This window comes from Apteryx mantelli, chromosome 5 (assembly GCF_036417845.1).
Source record: "Apteryx mantelli isolate bAptMan1 chromosome 5, bAptMan1.hap1, whole genome shotgun sequence".
Classification (NCBI taxonomy): domain Eukaryota; kingdom Metazoa; phylum Chordata; class Aves; order Apterygiformes; family Apterygidae; genus Apteryx; species Apteryx mantelli.
This window is the reverse complement of record NC_089982.1, coordinates 34116874-34132591: the sequence shown is the minus strand read 5'-3', so window position 1 is coordinate 34132591 and position 15718 is coordinate 34116874. Positions and strand designations below refer to the sequence as shown.

The 15718-nt window shown below is 37.9% G+C and overlaps 1 protein-coding gene across 4 annotated transcripts in view; it reads right to left on the bottom strand.

Annotated features, from left to right (window-relative positions):
* The window catches only part of GAB1 (GRB2 associated binding protein 1), a 102600-nt gene that overhangs the window by 37041 nt on the left and 49841 nt on the right, over window positions 1-15718 (bottom strand). For all 4 annotated transcript variants that reach the window (XM_067297773.1, XM_067297770.1, XM_067297772.1 and 1 more), the window contains exon 2: window positions 7030-7324. In XM_067297773.1, coding sequence (XP_067153874.1) covers window positions 7030-7324 — 295 coding nt within the window. The remainder of the gene's footprint in view (window positions 1-7029; window positions 7325-15718) is intronic.

Below are 15718 nucleotides of genomic sequence, written 5' to 3'. Positions count from 1 at the left end.
ATACTTGTATGAAGTTTTCTCATAAAGTGAACAAAATGCAAAACACTGGGAGCCTTGTTACAAAAAGCACCATTTCATTAAATGTCAAAATTGCATTGATGAAAAGTAAGAAACAGCATTCTTTATAGAATGTGTGAAAGACTAAAATAGAAATGGGATTTTCCCATTGTAATAATGAATCAGCAACAGATACGTAATTGCATGATTCTACTATTCCCCTCTGAGATGACTCAATCAACCTATTTAGTGTGATGCAGATGTTCTAATTAAAATCAATGGCCAACAAAATATTAGAATAGCCTTGAACAAAAATTTACAGAAAATGGTGGTTGCCATAAAAATATACAACTGTACTGTATCTGATTGATAACTTGTACTTTTATATTACTCATTTTTCTATAAGCATCCAGTATGCAAGGTGCACATAAATAAAAAATAATTTCAAAGACTACGGACAAATACATCACTTTAATCCTTAAAGGATTTTTTTTTTTAATTAAGTCTAGTAAGTCATCATCTCTGCAGCAGTTGAGCAAGTAAATTGCTACCCTAATGTAATATAATATACATCTTGAGATACACTGCTGGAGCTTCCTCTAGTGTCAGCTTCTTCGTGGTTTTAAATGAAAGATCCTGGAATCTTAAAAAAGCCACATGTGCATGTGTGCAGGCACACACACACACACACACACACACACACACACACACACACAGAGCATGTCAACACTGAGTGGCGTAGACAGACAAGCACTTACTCTGCACGCATGCCTAACTCAATAGGTGTGAGCCAGATCCAGCCCAGCAGATGCACAGACATGTTAGTCTGGGTTTGACAGCACATCAAGCTTTGCTAAGGGAGATTTTCAGCATAAACAATCGGTTTATGATCAATATAAAATCTATGCAATGACCCTCTGTTCTGAACATCTCTGCTACAGTCAGAAATAGACTAAAAATAATAGACTTTAAAAAACTTAGACTTAAGTCTAAATAGACTTAAAAAAATTAAAAAATCTTTTGTACATTTCATAAGGTTTTTTTTTTATTTTAACATCATCTTATAGTATCTTCTCTCTCTTCTTCTGAAGGTACACATAATATCCTGTTTTTAAAAAGCACTGTAAAAGAATTCAGCACTTGCCTACTTTATTTTATGCTCAAAACAGCTCCGTCTCCTGCATAAGAACCATAAATGTAACTGACTCCTTAAGTTTCTATCACACGCTAAAGTTTCTGGCTTTCAGAGCTCACATGTAGATTTTTGTACTTACTGTCTACAGTTTATATGTAATTTTAAGCTGCATTTTCGGTTACCCATCTAAAATTCAAAAAGACTGAAAGTATTTCCATTCAGAATTTCCCCCCACACTTGTAATTTTCTTTTGAAGACTGTTCATTCAAAAGGAAAAGAAAAAGCCTGTCTCTCCATCTTCAGATGGCACACAGGCACACAGGAGAAATAATCAAGAATTACTGTTATAGAGTAACTTCTGTAAGTGCTTATGATAAGAAAGAGCACAGCCCACCGCATAAGAAAGTTCACTTATCTTTTCCTTCACTACAAAGGCCTGCGTAGCTTTTCTCTCCAAAACAGGCTGCTCCAGTCACACGGCAAGTTTACCCAACCATGGCTGCAATCTGTCCAGATTCATAGGCATCTATGGGCGACTGAAAGGATGTTTTTAGCACTCCACAGAATGCCTCAAAGCACCTCATGACTTGAGAATTAGCAGCCTGCACAACAATTTTCCAGCCCACCCTCCTGCAGCCCCCTGCTGCAGGTAACCCTTCAGGTGATTTTAATGCCACAAAAGGTTCTGTGACTGTACTAAATGATTTATTTTTAACATGTCCTTTTTTTTTTTTCCCCTCAGATACTTATAACGGAGGATGTACTATATCCTCTGTTGCAGATTTTGTGCTCTCTCTCCACCATCTTCTCTTTTAACCACCCGTCCTTTACCACATCAGCTGATGTCAAAGGCATTTTCATGTTCTCTGCAGTCTTCCCTTTCTCCTGTGGATACTGGGTAGTGAGTCTGTGCTTTGTCTCCCTTTCCTCAGCTTCTTAGCCACTAGCTACACCTCTATCAGATCTGCGATGTCAAATCTCAAGTCCTTTTCTGGACCTGTCTCTTCTAATTGTATTATCACAATTTTGAAATGAAATTTTGTGGCAGTGACAACTTCCTTCACAGTTTGTTCTCACCATCCTCTCAGCAATTCCACCTTGCCACCCTGGACAAAATCATATTTCTACATGTCAGTGGCCATTTCCCTGCAACCTACTTCCTCAAACCAAGTAAGTCAAAAAGCCTCCACAAAAGGTATGCCCTTGTGTTGCTATGCCCCCCAAACCTACTGCCTCACTTCCAAGACACCTGGCCAGCAATCCTTATCCAGCGGCCTTCTTTCCTAATGCTCAACTCAGTCCTTTACATGTTATGCTTTTCTCCACTCATGGGCACCAGTCACTCATCCTCCTGCATGTCGTCTTTGACCTGACCTTCTTTCTCATTAATCAGATGGAAGATATGTAAAAAATCTCACATTTTCTTTATGTACATCTTATGCAGCTCATCTCTGCAGTAGAGTCCTTCCTATTAACAAACCTGTTAAAATAAACAGCCACATTCAGACTTTTTATACTGTATGTCTCAAAAAGGATAACAAATTCCCATTTTACTACTCCATTCCTGCCCCATTCATATTCATTGAGAACTTTGTCACAAAGACTTTTTTTTCTTTAATCTTATTACTGTGTTAATGTACTTCTCTTTACACTCCTCCAGAGCCTCCCTTCTTTTGTCCAAAAGCTCAGGCAATTTCCCTTCACTTTTGAGACCTTCCATGACCAGAGACAACAATATACATTATATGTTACTGAGACAGTGATTTAGGTTTGACAAGTATGCTAGCTCTATCATCCACTTGTCAAAGTTGGAAAAAAAAAAAATCCACATTTTTTATTTCTTACAGGCTGCCCTGCATGCTGGAAGAGCACTCCAAATGCCTCTAATGTCCACTATTTATTTACTGAAGTATCCCTGACAATATCTTCACTATAATCACAGAATTCAACAACAGTCCAACAACTGATGCACTGAGATGACTTACCTGTCACAATGGTCAAAACTGCCTCATTTGCTCTTCCTTCTTTCTATGTCTGCTCTTATGTTGACACATCTTATCACAGATAAGTTCTTAATGGCAAGGCCAATTTTCTGTTCCACACTTGTGTAACAGTCAGCACAGTGGTATCCTGATCTAAGAACTTCACTATTATCTCAACAAAATGTAGTAGCAGCAATGCCTGACAGTGCAGCATTATTTATAATTGAGAAGAATATAAGGAGCAGGGGGAGGAATATGGATTTGTGTCCATCCTGCCAATCACTGATTTCACACCCAAGCTATGATCAGCTTGAAGTGCCCAATTAGAATGCACATTTTATCAGAACACATTAAAAAAAAAAAATCTAATTATCTAAAGATAATTTTATTGTGCAAAATACAGAGGGCATGAGACAAATGTATCAGATAGCAATTGCCTAAATGGAAATACTGCAGACTTTGAAAAAGAGTTGCATGTGAAGCAAGCTATAGTTCTTCCAGAGTATGATCCATCTTACAATTATATTTACATACATAGTTTCAAATGTGGTTAAAGAAAATAATTTCTGCCATCGTAAGGACTGTAGATTTCAACATCTTCTTGTTCTTCCCTTTTCTTTTTTACCTTCAGTTTTATGCCTGCTACCTTTACCTCAAATGAATATGTGCAAGTAACATACTTGCATATAGTAAGACTATTTCCTCCTTCCCCTGCCCTGCCAAGCATGCAGTTCACTAAATTACAGATCAAGAAGCTGGAAAAGACTGTTGTGAGATAGGATCACATATAAAACATTCACGACATGTCTGCTGAATTCTAGGGAAGGGCTTTCACAGCCTGTTCTCAGGTAATCTGTACCTGTGTTTAAATATTCTGTAAAGTTGAATCTCACCATCTAATTTTACATACTCATTGAAACTGAAAACAGTCACTTCTCTCTTCAGCTACTGGTAGATGTGGATAAAAATCGATCCATGCCCTATTTATCACAACTTTTTATATTTTTAAAGTCAGCTCTATCTAGTCCTCTTCCCTAGGTATTCTCCTTCTAGGAAAAGAAAGATCAATTCCTTCACCTTTTCTCCTCATATATCACTTTAAAAAAAAAACATTTCCTTTCTATCTGTTGTTCTTTGAACATTTATCCTCATCCCTTCTGGAAGCTCAGATCACAATATTTCAGCGGAGGCCTTCACAGCACCAAGCAGAGGAAAATGTTGATTCCCCATGTCCATTTCTGCTACTCCATTCAAGAAGGTCTCCCACTGGAGTTTATTGCCCAAATTAGCAGCAACACGTTTTTGCCTATAGTTACGTTTTAACCTCTAAATGATTAAACCATACTTATTATGTTACGACCTTACAGAGAAAATATGAATATTAGAAGGGCCATATGAAACTCAGTGGTAAAACAATTAAAATTCATGCTCATGTGTAGCTCTCCCCACCTTTGTATATGCATTTGAAGAAAGATGCTAGAGAAATAAGCATTTTACAGCTTCCATTTGCAAACAAGCACTAGCAGAAGAAAGCAGAAAAATACCCTCAAATTCCTTTATAAAAATGGACAAATTTTTCCAGTTGTTCAAAAATTATGTTATTCCTTGGTGTCTCAGACTCACTGGAAATTTAAAAGAAGTTAAGCCCTAAATAACTAAATCCTGCCTTAAAAAAAAAAATCCTATAAAAGAAACAGCCATACAATATATATTACACTATAATATACAACCAGAAATCTGGACCCTCCATGACTTGCAGCAGTGATTCAAGAACCTTATTCTATCTACTCACTGTCCAGCCACAAATATAATCTTGCAGTTTTCCAGAATGAACTGATTTCATGTGCATAAATCAATTTCTGGTTAGAAGGTCACAACAGGATTAGATAGTAAGACACTACTGTGAAAGTTGATTTTAGACAAGGAATAAGAGAAAACATGAACTTATCATCATCAAAAGAATTCCAGAGTCTTCACTAAGTATACATCCATATATCCTCTTTCTGCCTAGTTCCTTACTAAAGTAAGTGTTTTTCTTATCGTCCACAATGAATTTAACCTATACTCTAATTTCTCAGAATAAAGTGCATGTTAATAAAGATTTTATAAAGTACATGCATGATTTGAAGTCATTCATTAATAGGTAGAGATGTATCTTGTAAAATAAGATATTGCCAATACACATAGGAAATGATCAAGTGATTTTCCCATTTTTCTTTTTTAATCCTTTCTCTACACATCCATTGCAAGACAACACTAAACCTATAAAACAGTACCGCCAACTTTCAATTCTGTAAAGTAAAGTGTTGGGATAGTTCTGACAAAGCTAAAAGAGTTCAGATAAAACATGCAATAAGAATATAGTAGGAAAAAGTTATTGATATACCATAGTATGACCTAGTTTTTAATCCAAGCAGTTAGTTAGGGTGAAGTTAGATCTCCAGGCATCCATAGCATGTTTCATCTTCAACCCAGGTAATACATCAAAAGAATATTAAGGATTAAAAATGCATCATCTCCCAGCAAGGAAAGGTATCATGGCTTTGAAGTGACCCTATCTTTTTTGTCCCACACAGCGGACGTGCTTATTTGTGCTCTCACATACACAAGGGCAGCCACATAAGTACATTTCCTCTTCACTTTCCATACTCCCAGTTTGTCCCCAGAACCAATGATTTCTGAATGTCTCCTGCCCACAGCTGCACTGGTGCACCATTAGAAAATACAATTGCCTGCCTACCTGTTGCCCATATGGATGCCTGGCAGACAGAATACTGAATCATATGGCAATCATTTTTAGAAACACATTGTGGGAGGTCTCAGCTATGATCAGGATGTCAAAAACAATCCCTAACTCAAAACAAGTACCCTTCATTGAATTTTCTATTAGAATGGTAATTTAAAGGCACAAAAAAGTTTTGGTGACACAGTTTTCATTCAAAACTAGAATCAGGAGAAAGAAAAAAAGGTCTTTCTTCAGAACGCAAGAATATTTTCCAGTCATTTTTGAAGGTTTGGCTGGAGCAGAGGAGATGAAAGCCCTTGTGTCCCCTCAATCCACAACCCAACAAAAACAGAGATTTAGTTGTAGCCCCTTCAGTCAGGCATGCTCTATTTATAACCTTCTTACTCTTCAATCTTTTCTTGGGACTGTGCAAAGAACTACAGCAAGTCATGCAACCCATTAATCTCCACAAGGAATGAAGGAATAATAAGTAAATAAATAAGGATAAATTCAGGACAAGCAATGTTGGTGGCCACAAGGTATTTGTATGAATTCTAACATGCTCCCTTGTTTCCTACCAGCTGCTTTCACACAATGTCTGTTTGCATAAGATTCGAACTGGTGAGTGGAGGAGTACAAATTATTTTTTGTTTTGGGGCATTTTTTTAATGAGTTGCAACACAGACGGAGAAACTGTAATAGTAGAAGTCTGTCATTTTGCACCCACTCCTGCTTGCACAGCCCTAAGTTGTTATATCAGATAGGATTCCTCAGATGGGAAGAAGATTTCCAGCATGAGAATTATAGCATACTTCAATAAGCAATAAAATGGCATATAGACACAATCAAATATTCCATATAAATTGATGAGGATGCTCTTCTGTTTGGCATGATTTTATTTTAAGATTTTTTTTCTATACTTGAGACCTAATGTCATGCGAAACATCATGCAAGAGCATCCTCATCAATTTCTATGGAGCATATTTGGAACAAAATAGAACATATATGGAACAAATTCTGAAGATCTTACTCTGTTCTACTTACTTTTTTTTCCAGAGTAGTAAAGGAATTTCACAGCCAAAGCATATGAGTTTTAAAACATACATTAGCTAGAGATAATCATCTGATCTTGGAAACATTCTTTGCTTGGAGGCACAGCAGAGTTTCTTAGAAAAAACAGCAGAACTTACCCTCATCCGTAGGGTTGAACCCACAGATATCACAGATACATCGGACCCACTTATTCATCTCCTCCTCGCTGTCTGCCACCAAATAGAAAACTCTGTCTATAGTGTTGATATCAAAAATATAACTGTTTTCAAACTCCTTTTTGTTAAACGTTAATCCAGCATCCACTTGCTGACACAAGTTTAAGTCAATAATACGGATAGGCTTCTTGGCATGGTCATTTTTGTAGTATTCCAATACATCTGGATCCCCTGTTAAACGGCCGCTGCGAAGTACAAACCATCTCCTCTTCCATGCCTGAAAATTGGCGGAAAGAAAAAGGAAAAATTAGATGTGGGAAATCATATTTTAAAACTGTTACCTTTTGTGTATGGCTTCTGCTCAGATTGAACTGAGTAATAATAAATACTTCAAACAGAATTCTAAGAGATTACACATCAGTTACCTAAATCTAACACAATCTATTTACATATTGTTATAGCAATGGACTAGAGTATCAGTGAATCTGAATTTTAAGAAGGTTTATTTCTTCTATATTCAAACTTTGTTTCTAAGAGGACATATAATTAAGTTACTATTTACAAAACAGAAAAGGATGTATCCAGTGTTTTTAAAAAAGGGAGGGCTGAGGGGAGGAAAAAAAAGCACACAAAAACTTCTCAGGGAAGCTGCCATAATCATGGGGAAGAAAGGAGGAATATATCAAAGTGCTCCATAGCCTGTTGTTCCCAATACCTGCTGATGCAGGCTGTTGCACTTGAGCTCTGAGTATTTCATCTGTACTCAACAATAGCAACCTACATTTAAAGAACACACAGCACTCGCAGTGTATGCTCCCCTTGATGTTAGGGGAACTCTGCACTTCAACCCTCATATTTCACATTAGTAGTTGTTACAGAAAAAGAGTTACATTACTATTTTGCAAAACTTTACAGAGATGGAGAGGGGAAATACGACTAAATGTTCTAGTTTTATCACTTAAAACTAGCCCTTGTGTAAGGTCCATCCAAGGAAGAAACAGATTTCACAACTGGACACTGTGCTCGTAATACCAGCCTTCCTGCCGCTGCAGATATAAAGAAGCTAGTTGGGAAGAAAAGCACCGCCAAAGTGTCTTATCTCTCAGCTAATCCTCAGCTGCCTTTCCAGTGCCACGGGCCACTGTCCCCCACCATAATTCATATCTGAGCAGCAATCCAAATATCTGAATTCAAGTCAAGAAACTAGTCTTTGGATACAACTGTCCTGATGTTAGCAACATTACCTTGATTCCCCCTCTCAGCTGCACCTCAGTATCTCAGCTCTACCGACAGGAAAGCATCCAGCACGACAGGCTTCCTCATGTGCTCAAACACCAGCATGATGGACACAGTAAAAGAAACTAGATGCACTGCCACTGCCCAGGAGCAGAGGTGCATTGCTTTCACATGGAATAAAAATTTGAGAGTACAGCCAGGACGCACTGGGGAGACATCACTTTTTTCCACTTTTTATCAAAGCCAGAGGCCAAGGAAAGTCAGAGTAGCCAACCCACTCCACGTTGCACTGAAGAATCATGTGGTGGCCCAAGATGTTTCATTTTAAACTTCTTCAGGGTGTTGAAACAAGGTTGCAAGTAAGTCCTTTATGAGGAATTAAAAAAAAACAAAAAAAACCCAGAAAACAAAACCCAGGCAAATAGGAATTCATTTTGGCTAATCCTGATTGTGTGCTGACAAGGCAGAACAAGAGGCTCAACGAAAGGAGCAGAATCAACATGGATGGTGCCAGAAGAGTCGAGACTCGTGGTATCCTTTACTCACCAAGATCTAGCTTTGGGAACAGAAGTTTCTTACTACACATGAGGAAAGGACTGAGCGCCATTCTTGAGGAGCAAAAGAGTTCCCGTTTCTTTTTTATGCAGCCATGAGCTTCAAACAAACTAGTGGAGGGAGGACATGAAGGACAAAGAATCGAGACCGTGCTGCCATCTTAGAGCGACAGCTCTAAACTAGCTCTGGCAGCTTGACACGAGAGACTCACAAAACACTCATTGTCAAGCGTGCATGCCTTTTTTGGGTATCAAGCTTAGGAAGCTATTATGAAAAGATAATACAGAAAATGGAAGAAAGGGAAAAATGCCAGACAGCTTAATTAAGGTTTGTGATCCATTCACTAGCTACCACGCCTTTAAAGGTTGAGTTTTAAAGGCAATTTTCATACTTGATTTTCTTTACAAAATACGTATGTTTATTGTAGTCATAAATACAGTATCTGCTTTTAAATGCTGAACTGTGCAACTCAAGTCAAGGTCTTAAGCAATTATTTCCACTGTACTAGTGAGCTGAACTGGGCAAACAGTAAAACACAAGAGTGGAAGATTCAACAAACAAAACACCTTCAACTTTGATTTTAATTATAAGCATCTTCTACGAAGTAGCACTGCTGAGCAGCATTGTATAATTGTGGCCCCAAAACATTGGCAAAGTTTGTTTCCTGTTTCCAAATCAACTGACAACTTAGATTCTGGGATAACAGGAAACTTCAATATTGGAGGCGCTCTCTCCAGATAAGGTTGATCACAGATAAGTGCTCTGAACTGAACTGCAAACCTCTGTTGCTTTAAAAAATAGGCTATCTTTGACCTCAGCCTTCAGCTGTCCAGATGAAAATTTCAAAGCTTAAATCAGGAGGAAAGAGATTAGAGATAGGACAGACAAAAGGTATTGAAACACAAGATACATTTGCCTCATGTAATAAAAATCAACGCTGAACTAATCAAATATGCCTCTTTTGGATTTCTAACGCTGTGTTAATGAGTCAAAAAATTTCTTATTATCAAACCTAACAATCTCTGTTGAGTGTTAATAAGTAAATAGGACTCTTACTTAAAATTTCAGAACACAATCAGCTAAACAGAACTTGTTTTCAGCCCATCAGGCTACAAAATAGCAACTATTAAGCATTTAAAACACTGAATTTAGCCAACCAGCACCTGCTACTATTTTTGATGAGTTTTCACATAGTGCATATGTGAATGTTTATTTCAGTCATATAATGAGTCACACTCACTGAAACTGGCACAGATTACATTCAAAAACAAAAGCAATTCCATAAACTACACACTAATAAGGCAGATACAAAGGTTCTCTGGATTACAGTACAAAGCACAATTTAGCAGCGGAATAAAGCTTAAAGCTAGACAAGAGAACTGACATCAGCACCCTTGCTAATCATAGTACAAAAGCGCCTCTATATTTTGTCAAAGTGCAAAACGAGCCCATATAAATCACTCTTTGTTATTGAAAATATCTGGGATTCTTAAAGCTTGATCTATTTTTAACATCTCAGTATTTGTCATTGTAATGAAAGCTGTACACTGCCTCACTGAAGCACAGAACATTGTGCTATATATGTAACAAAGAGAGCTTCTTCAGTAGTCCCTTTCCAAAAAGAAATCTCTAAAAGAGAGTGTACACATGTGCAAATAAGTATTTATGCAAATTTAATCTCATTTTTCAAACAAGAGTGCCCAAAGGGGGAAAATGTTGCATTTTACTTTACAGAGCACCTTACAGATCATACAACTATTCCACAAAATCACTAAGAAGATGTGCAACTGGTTTAAGCCACATGAATGTTATAGGTGCTAACAATCTGTCACGTCACTGATTTTACCAACTATACATTATCAGACACAGTTTTTCTGTGATAAAAGCCAATTGAATGAAGCTTGAGAAGTCAGAAATATATCCAGTAGCTTATGGAATTTAAATATTTTGTCTCATACCAATATTGTTCGTTACTGGAAAGATATTTTGGGGAAAGAGGAAATGAATTGTTTTTAAATGGAAGTGTGTGTGTGTGTGTATGTATATATATATACACACACACATACATATGTATAAAATATATATACATTGTGCATCCCCTACAATTAGATAAATTTTTTATATATACACACGTATATAAATATAAAAACATGTAATTACAAAACACCGCATGCAGATCAAATACCTAATTCAGAAGTAAAATTGCTCCTTTTTAAAGGAACATGTCATAAATAACACAGCAAATGTCACGGGAACCAAGCTCGCCAAAAGTCTGTGAAGGCTTCTAAAATATATTTATTATGAAACAAGGTTTGCTGCTTTTGCTTCAGACTAAGAGAGGATTTGTGTGCATCTCAGCCTGTTTTCTCCTTTGAGCTGCAAAGCACATCAGCTGGTCTGACATAGGACGTGGCCACTCTTGCCAAACATTGTCCTGCTTATATCATGAGACCAGCACATCATGAGACCAGCACAGCTACAGAAACAAGCTTGTTTGCTTCTTTTTGAACTAGTCTAAAATATGAAAAGCTGCTCACCCACAGAGCATCAAATGATCAAAGTAATAGTGGAATTAAGTATTTTCAACCCAGTATTTTGAGTAAGTTTTAAAGACAAAAAAACCAAACCTTTTATGATTAGTTTTCACGCATATCCAAACTGCTGATTTAAAAGTGAGCAAGTCAGCTAAGAAACTGGTAGAAAGCATCATTTAGCATAGCTTTTTTTTTTTTGACAGCATGCAGCTAAATCTGCATCTGTATACAATACAGAGGATTTACAATACAATCTCCTTACTAGAGATTCGTCCTTTAAAGAAGTTGTAAACCACACTTCAGCTATACCACCTCCCTTAATCTAGTTTACTTTTATGGATCTCCCTCTCCCCCTCCCCAGCTTTTTGCTTTTATAGATATTTGAGAGGTACCTCATCCAGCTGCTGGCTCAAGTTCAGAGATAAAGGAAATAGGGTATGTATGTGTAAGCAGAGGAGGAAAGGAAGGAGGAAGGGGCAGGAAAGAGTAGATAATTTACATTTACATTTTAAAAGGAATTTAACATTCCATTTGGATCCCCTCAAGCTGTTGCTTAAGAGGCCAATAAAATTACACAGAGTGTTTAAATAAAAGCTTAAATCTGTTAAATTAATCAATCAAGTTTTTTTTCTGGCCTACTTGTAACAGGATTTGTTCTCATGTGGTCAAGTAACTTTACTTACTGACAAACTGGTTAATTGTCTTCACTTCGTTTGCTTAATACTATCACTCATAATCCTCATGCAATTTAAAGCCGCTTTTTCTCTTCTAGCACAATTACTGCCTTTTTTCTCTGGGGTAAAATGCATTCAAAAAGAAAAAACAAACTTGGGCACCGGTTAGCCCAGAGAGAGGTAACACAAATATCCCTCTCCTGTAATATCATCAATGAATCTTTACCCACGAATGGTCGGGAGAGTCAGGAAAAAAGCTGCAAATCTCCGGCTTTCCTTCTTGTATCTGGAGCCTGCAGACACCTCTGCTTAGCCTTTCCCCCAGTGCTTCAGAGGGGAGCCGAGAGTGGAGGAGCAGGAAAACAGACCGTTTGCTGGCACCAAGGTTTTATTCTCTTTAGGTTTCTCTTACCCTTTCATCCATCCTTCTCTCCCTTGACTTTTTCTCAGCCCAAAGGTTAAACTATGAAACAGCAAAATGTCTTTGGTACCAAACAGGAAGAAGGATCACAAACAGGAAAAGTTAAACATTCCGTTTCTCTCCTTGCCTCCACATTTCTCTCTTCCAGGTGTTTCATTCCCCAAGCAGCAAAGGGGCCGAGCACACCCCCGACACCGCAGCACTGACTTGGGAGCTACGCCGGCGCTCTGCTTGGCTCGGGCGTCTCACTAGCAGCCCGCACGCCATACAAGCGCGCCTTACCAGATGTTTCTGTCTAAACCCGGCCCGCACTAGGCACAGACAGTGGCAATGGCCACCACCAAGTCCCCTATCGCAAGGCCGGTACTGGAGGAGGGCCAGGAAGCAGCCAGAAGAGGTCACACGAAGTAACATTATTTTAAGTACAGAGCTTCACTTTTTAACTTGCTGCTCTTCAGGCTTGCAGAACTCTTAAAATGGTAAAACTTCAAAATTTAAGCTCGAGTTTTGCCAAAAACTAGCACTTGTAGATATCTATGTGGAAATAAGTTAAGAGATATAATTCACAGAAAGCGTTTTCTGGAAAGCTTAAAACCTTCCTAAAAGGCCTTATCTCAAGCACCGGAACTGAAGAATACAAAAAAAATATTAGTTACTTTCAAAAATCTTTGTCACGACACTTGCTGGCAATTAGCACCCTCTTCCCTAAAAATGATGCCCTACCTTTTTTTTCTTTCTTTACTTTGTAAACATAAAATAAGACAGTACAAATAAACCCACCACATAAAAAACATGTTTAGTATCTTATTCTAATAGTGGAAACTTGATTTCCAAGATCTTATATTGGTACAAAAGTTCTACTTTTTAGTTAAATACTAAAAAGTGTAAACAGACTTTTGCAAAATAAACAAATGTGAAATGAGGAAAATACTGGATACATTAGGACTTTCTTTAAATACTTAAGACTTGTTTTCCAGGAAGCACCATCTTTTCTCACTGAGCAAAATAAGGAAAAAAGTCTCAGTGGAAGTTTCCACTCTCCTGGCCATCATCCTGATCATCTGTTCCGAATACACACAAGGCCAAAATTTCCTGTTTTCAAACTATTGTCACCATTTTCTAGTCTTGTGCTGCTGATTCTAACTTTAGCTTTGTTAAATAAACAAAAGAAAACACTGAAAATACAGCAGAACAATACTTCCATGCAGATTTACTGCAAGCAACATTGCATGACCGATGTTTAAGCATATGAACTAAAACTAGTCTCCCAGCACTATACAGCTAATTAAAGCATCAAAAAAAGGCAAGATACAAAACAGACAGTAATACTGCACTCTAACTGCTGCCTCATTTCGTGAATTTAAAACGCGTGGAACATTTTTACAATGCTTTGCATTTTGCAAGAATTTTTTGCCCCCGCCCTCCCCTCCAGCCTTACGATCATTCCCGGTGTGATTCTACAGCCAGATCTGTATCATCTTATCCACATTATACTTATGACTGGCAGCATCAGTCACCTCTCTCCTCAGGAACTACTTTATTGCTCTTTTCTGCAGTATTTCAGAAATTTTGTAATGGCAAGCACTAAGTTTATCTCCGCAATACCCCTGCACGGCAAAGAATTATCATCTCTTTTACAAAGGAGGAACTGACTCAGAGAGCTAATGCAATAAGGCAGATGATGTGCTGTGAAGCCAGGAACTGAGCCCTCATTTTGCTGTCTTCAAGCTAGGACCAGTGACCAGACCATCCTTCCTTACTCCTAGACCATCTTATCTACCTCATGCACCTATAAATACCCTGTTGTTTCTGATCACTTGCGAACTTACCTTTTCACTTCTATTTCTTCTGCTTCAAACCACTTGTCCGGCCTGTCCAATACATGTTTCTTCCTAACAGTCTTGCCAGGAACACATTCCATACCACCAGAAATTAGCTTTGCCATCTCCTCTTATCTCTTGATAGCAACAAAAACATAATGCTTGTCATCAGAGCATAGGCAAAAGGATCTCTGTTGGACGTCCCTCACCTGTGCACCTACATAGCATCCCTGGTTTGATGTCCTTTTTCTCAGAATATTTCCAAAATTTGATCTTTTACTCTCTGACTGTGAGTATGATCTGATTAATTCTCCTGCTCTAGCCTTTCCCATATCCCTCCTACATGTATTCAAAATCAAACTGCCAGGACAACCTCCCTTCTCTAATCCTGATCACATCTTTTTCCATTTTAAGCTTCTCCATTATTGCCTTGCTTTATTGCAGTTTAGAGTTTCTTTTCCTATTTCTAGGCTTCTTCTTCCTAAGAAAATCAAAGCACCTACTTGACTCCTTCCCTCTTGTAAGTCACCTCCTATTGCTTTGCTCTACCAGTGATACCGGGCTCAATTCATTTTTCTTCCTCTCCCACATCTTTCTTTTTTTGGTCTTCTGAAGGCTCCCAGAATCAATGAGTAAGGGCATGACATCTCCTTCCTTCCGATTCCTCTTCAAGATCAGTCTCTGTGATAGTACTTACAAGCAATCATCCAGCCAATTACAATTTGGCTTTTTGTCAGATTAATTTATTTTAAAAGTAATGGTTTTGTGTATTTATCAGCCACAGTTGTGTTTTTTTCTAGTCACCTCAATCTTTTCATCAGCTCTTAATTAAAAGTCATTTCCCCCTACCCCTGTCTAACCTAAGAAAGCAAAACATTCAGCGTAATTTCTGCCTTTTTTCCTATAACTGTACATTACCTATTACAAGGATTACTACAGTCCTGACAAGATCCCCCAAACAAGAAAGACAACCCAGACCAGAAGCCAGCCACACTGTTACTAAATTTCCACTGTTATGAGCTCGCGAGCATACCTTGTGACAAATAACACGAGAGCAACTGACTCAGAAGAAGTATATAATTTATAAGATGCAATCAATCTAAAGCTGAAAGGTGAAATCTACACTCCATTGGTATCAACAGTTGCTTTCCCACCAGTGGCTGGGGATGAAAGATTGCACCAGGTCTTTCTGTCTATTCATTTTTCATTTCGTAGCAGGAAAGTCATTTGGAAGAGATGTTTGTAACTGCAAGGCTTTCCAAGTGCTAGGTGTGAAAAATCATTATTCTTCAAGTTTACAAGTCACTACTTTTTGTAATATTTTGTATAGATTCAAGGTTTTCCTTTCTTTTTGTACTTGCCTGTGCAGATATCTATCTTCCCCATTTGTGAAAGGCTTATATAAAATAAGGAAAAGCAAGGCACTAGAAC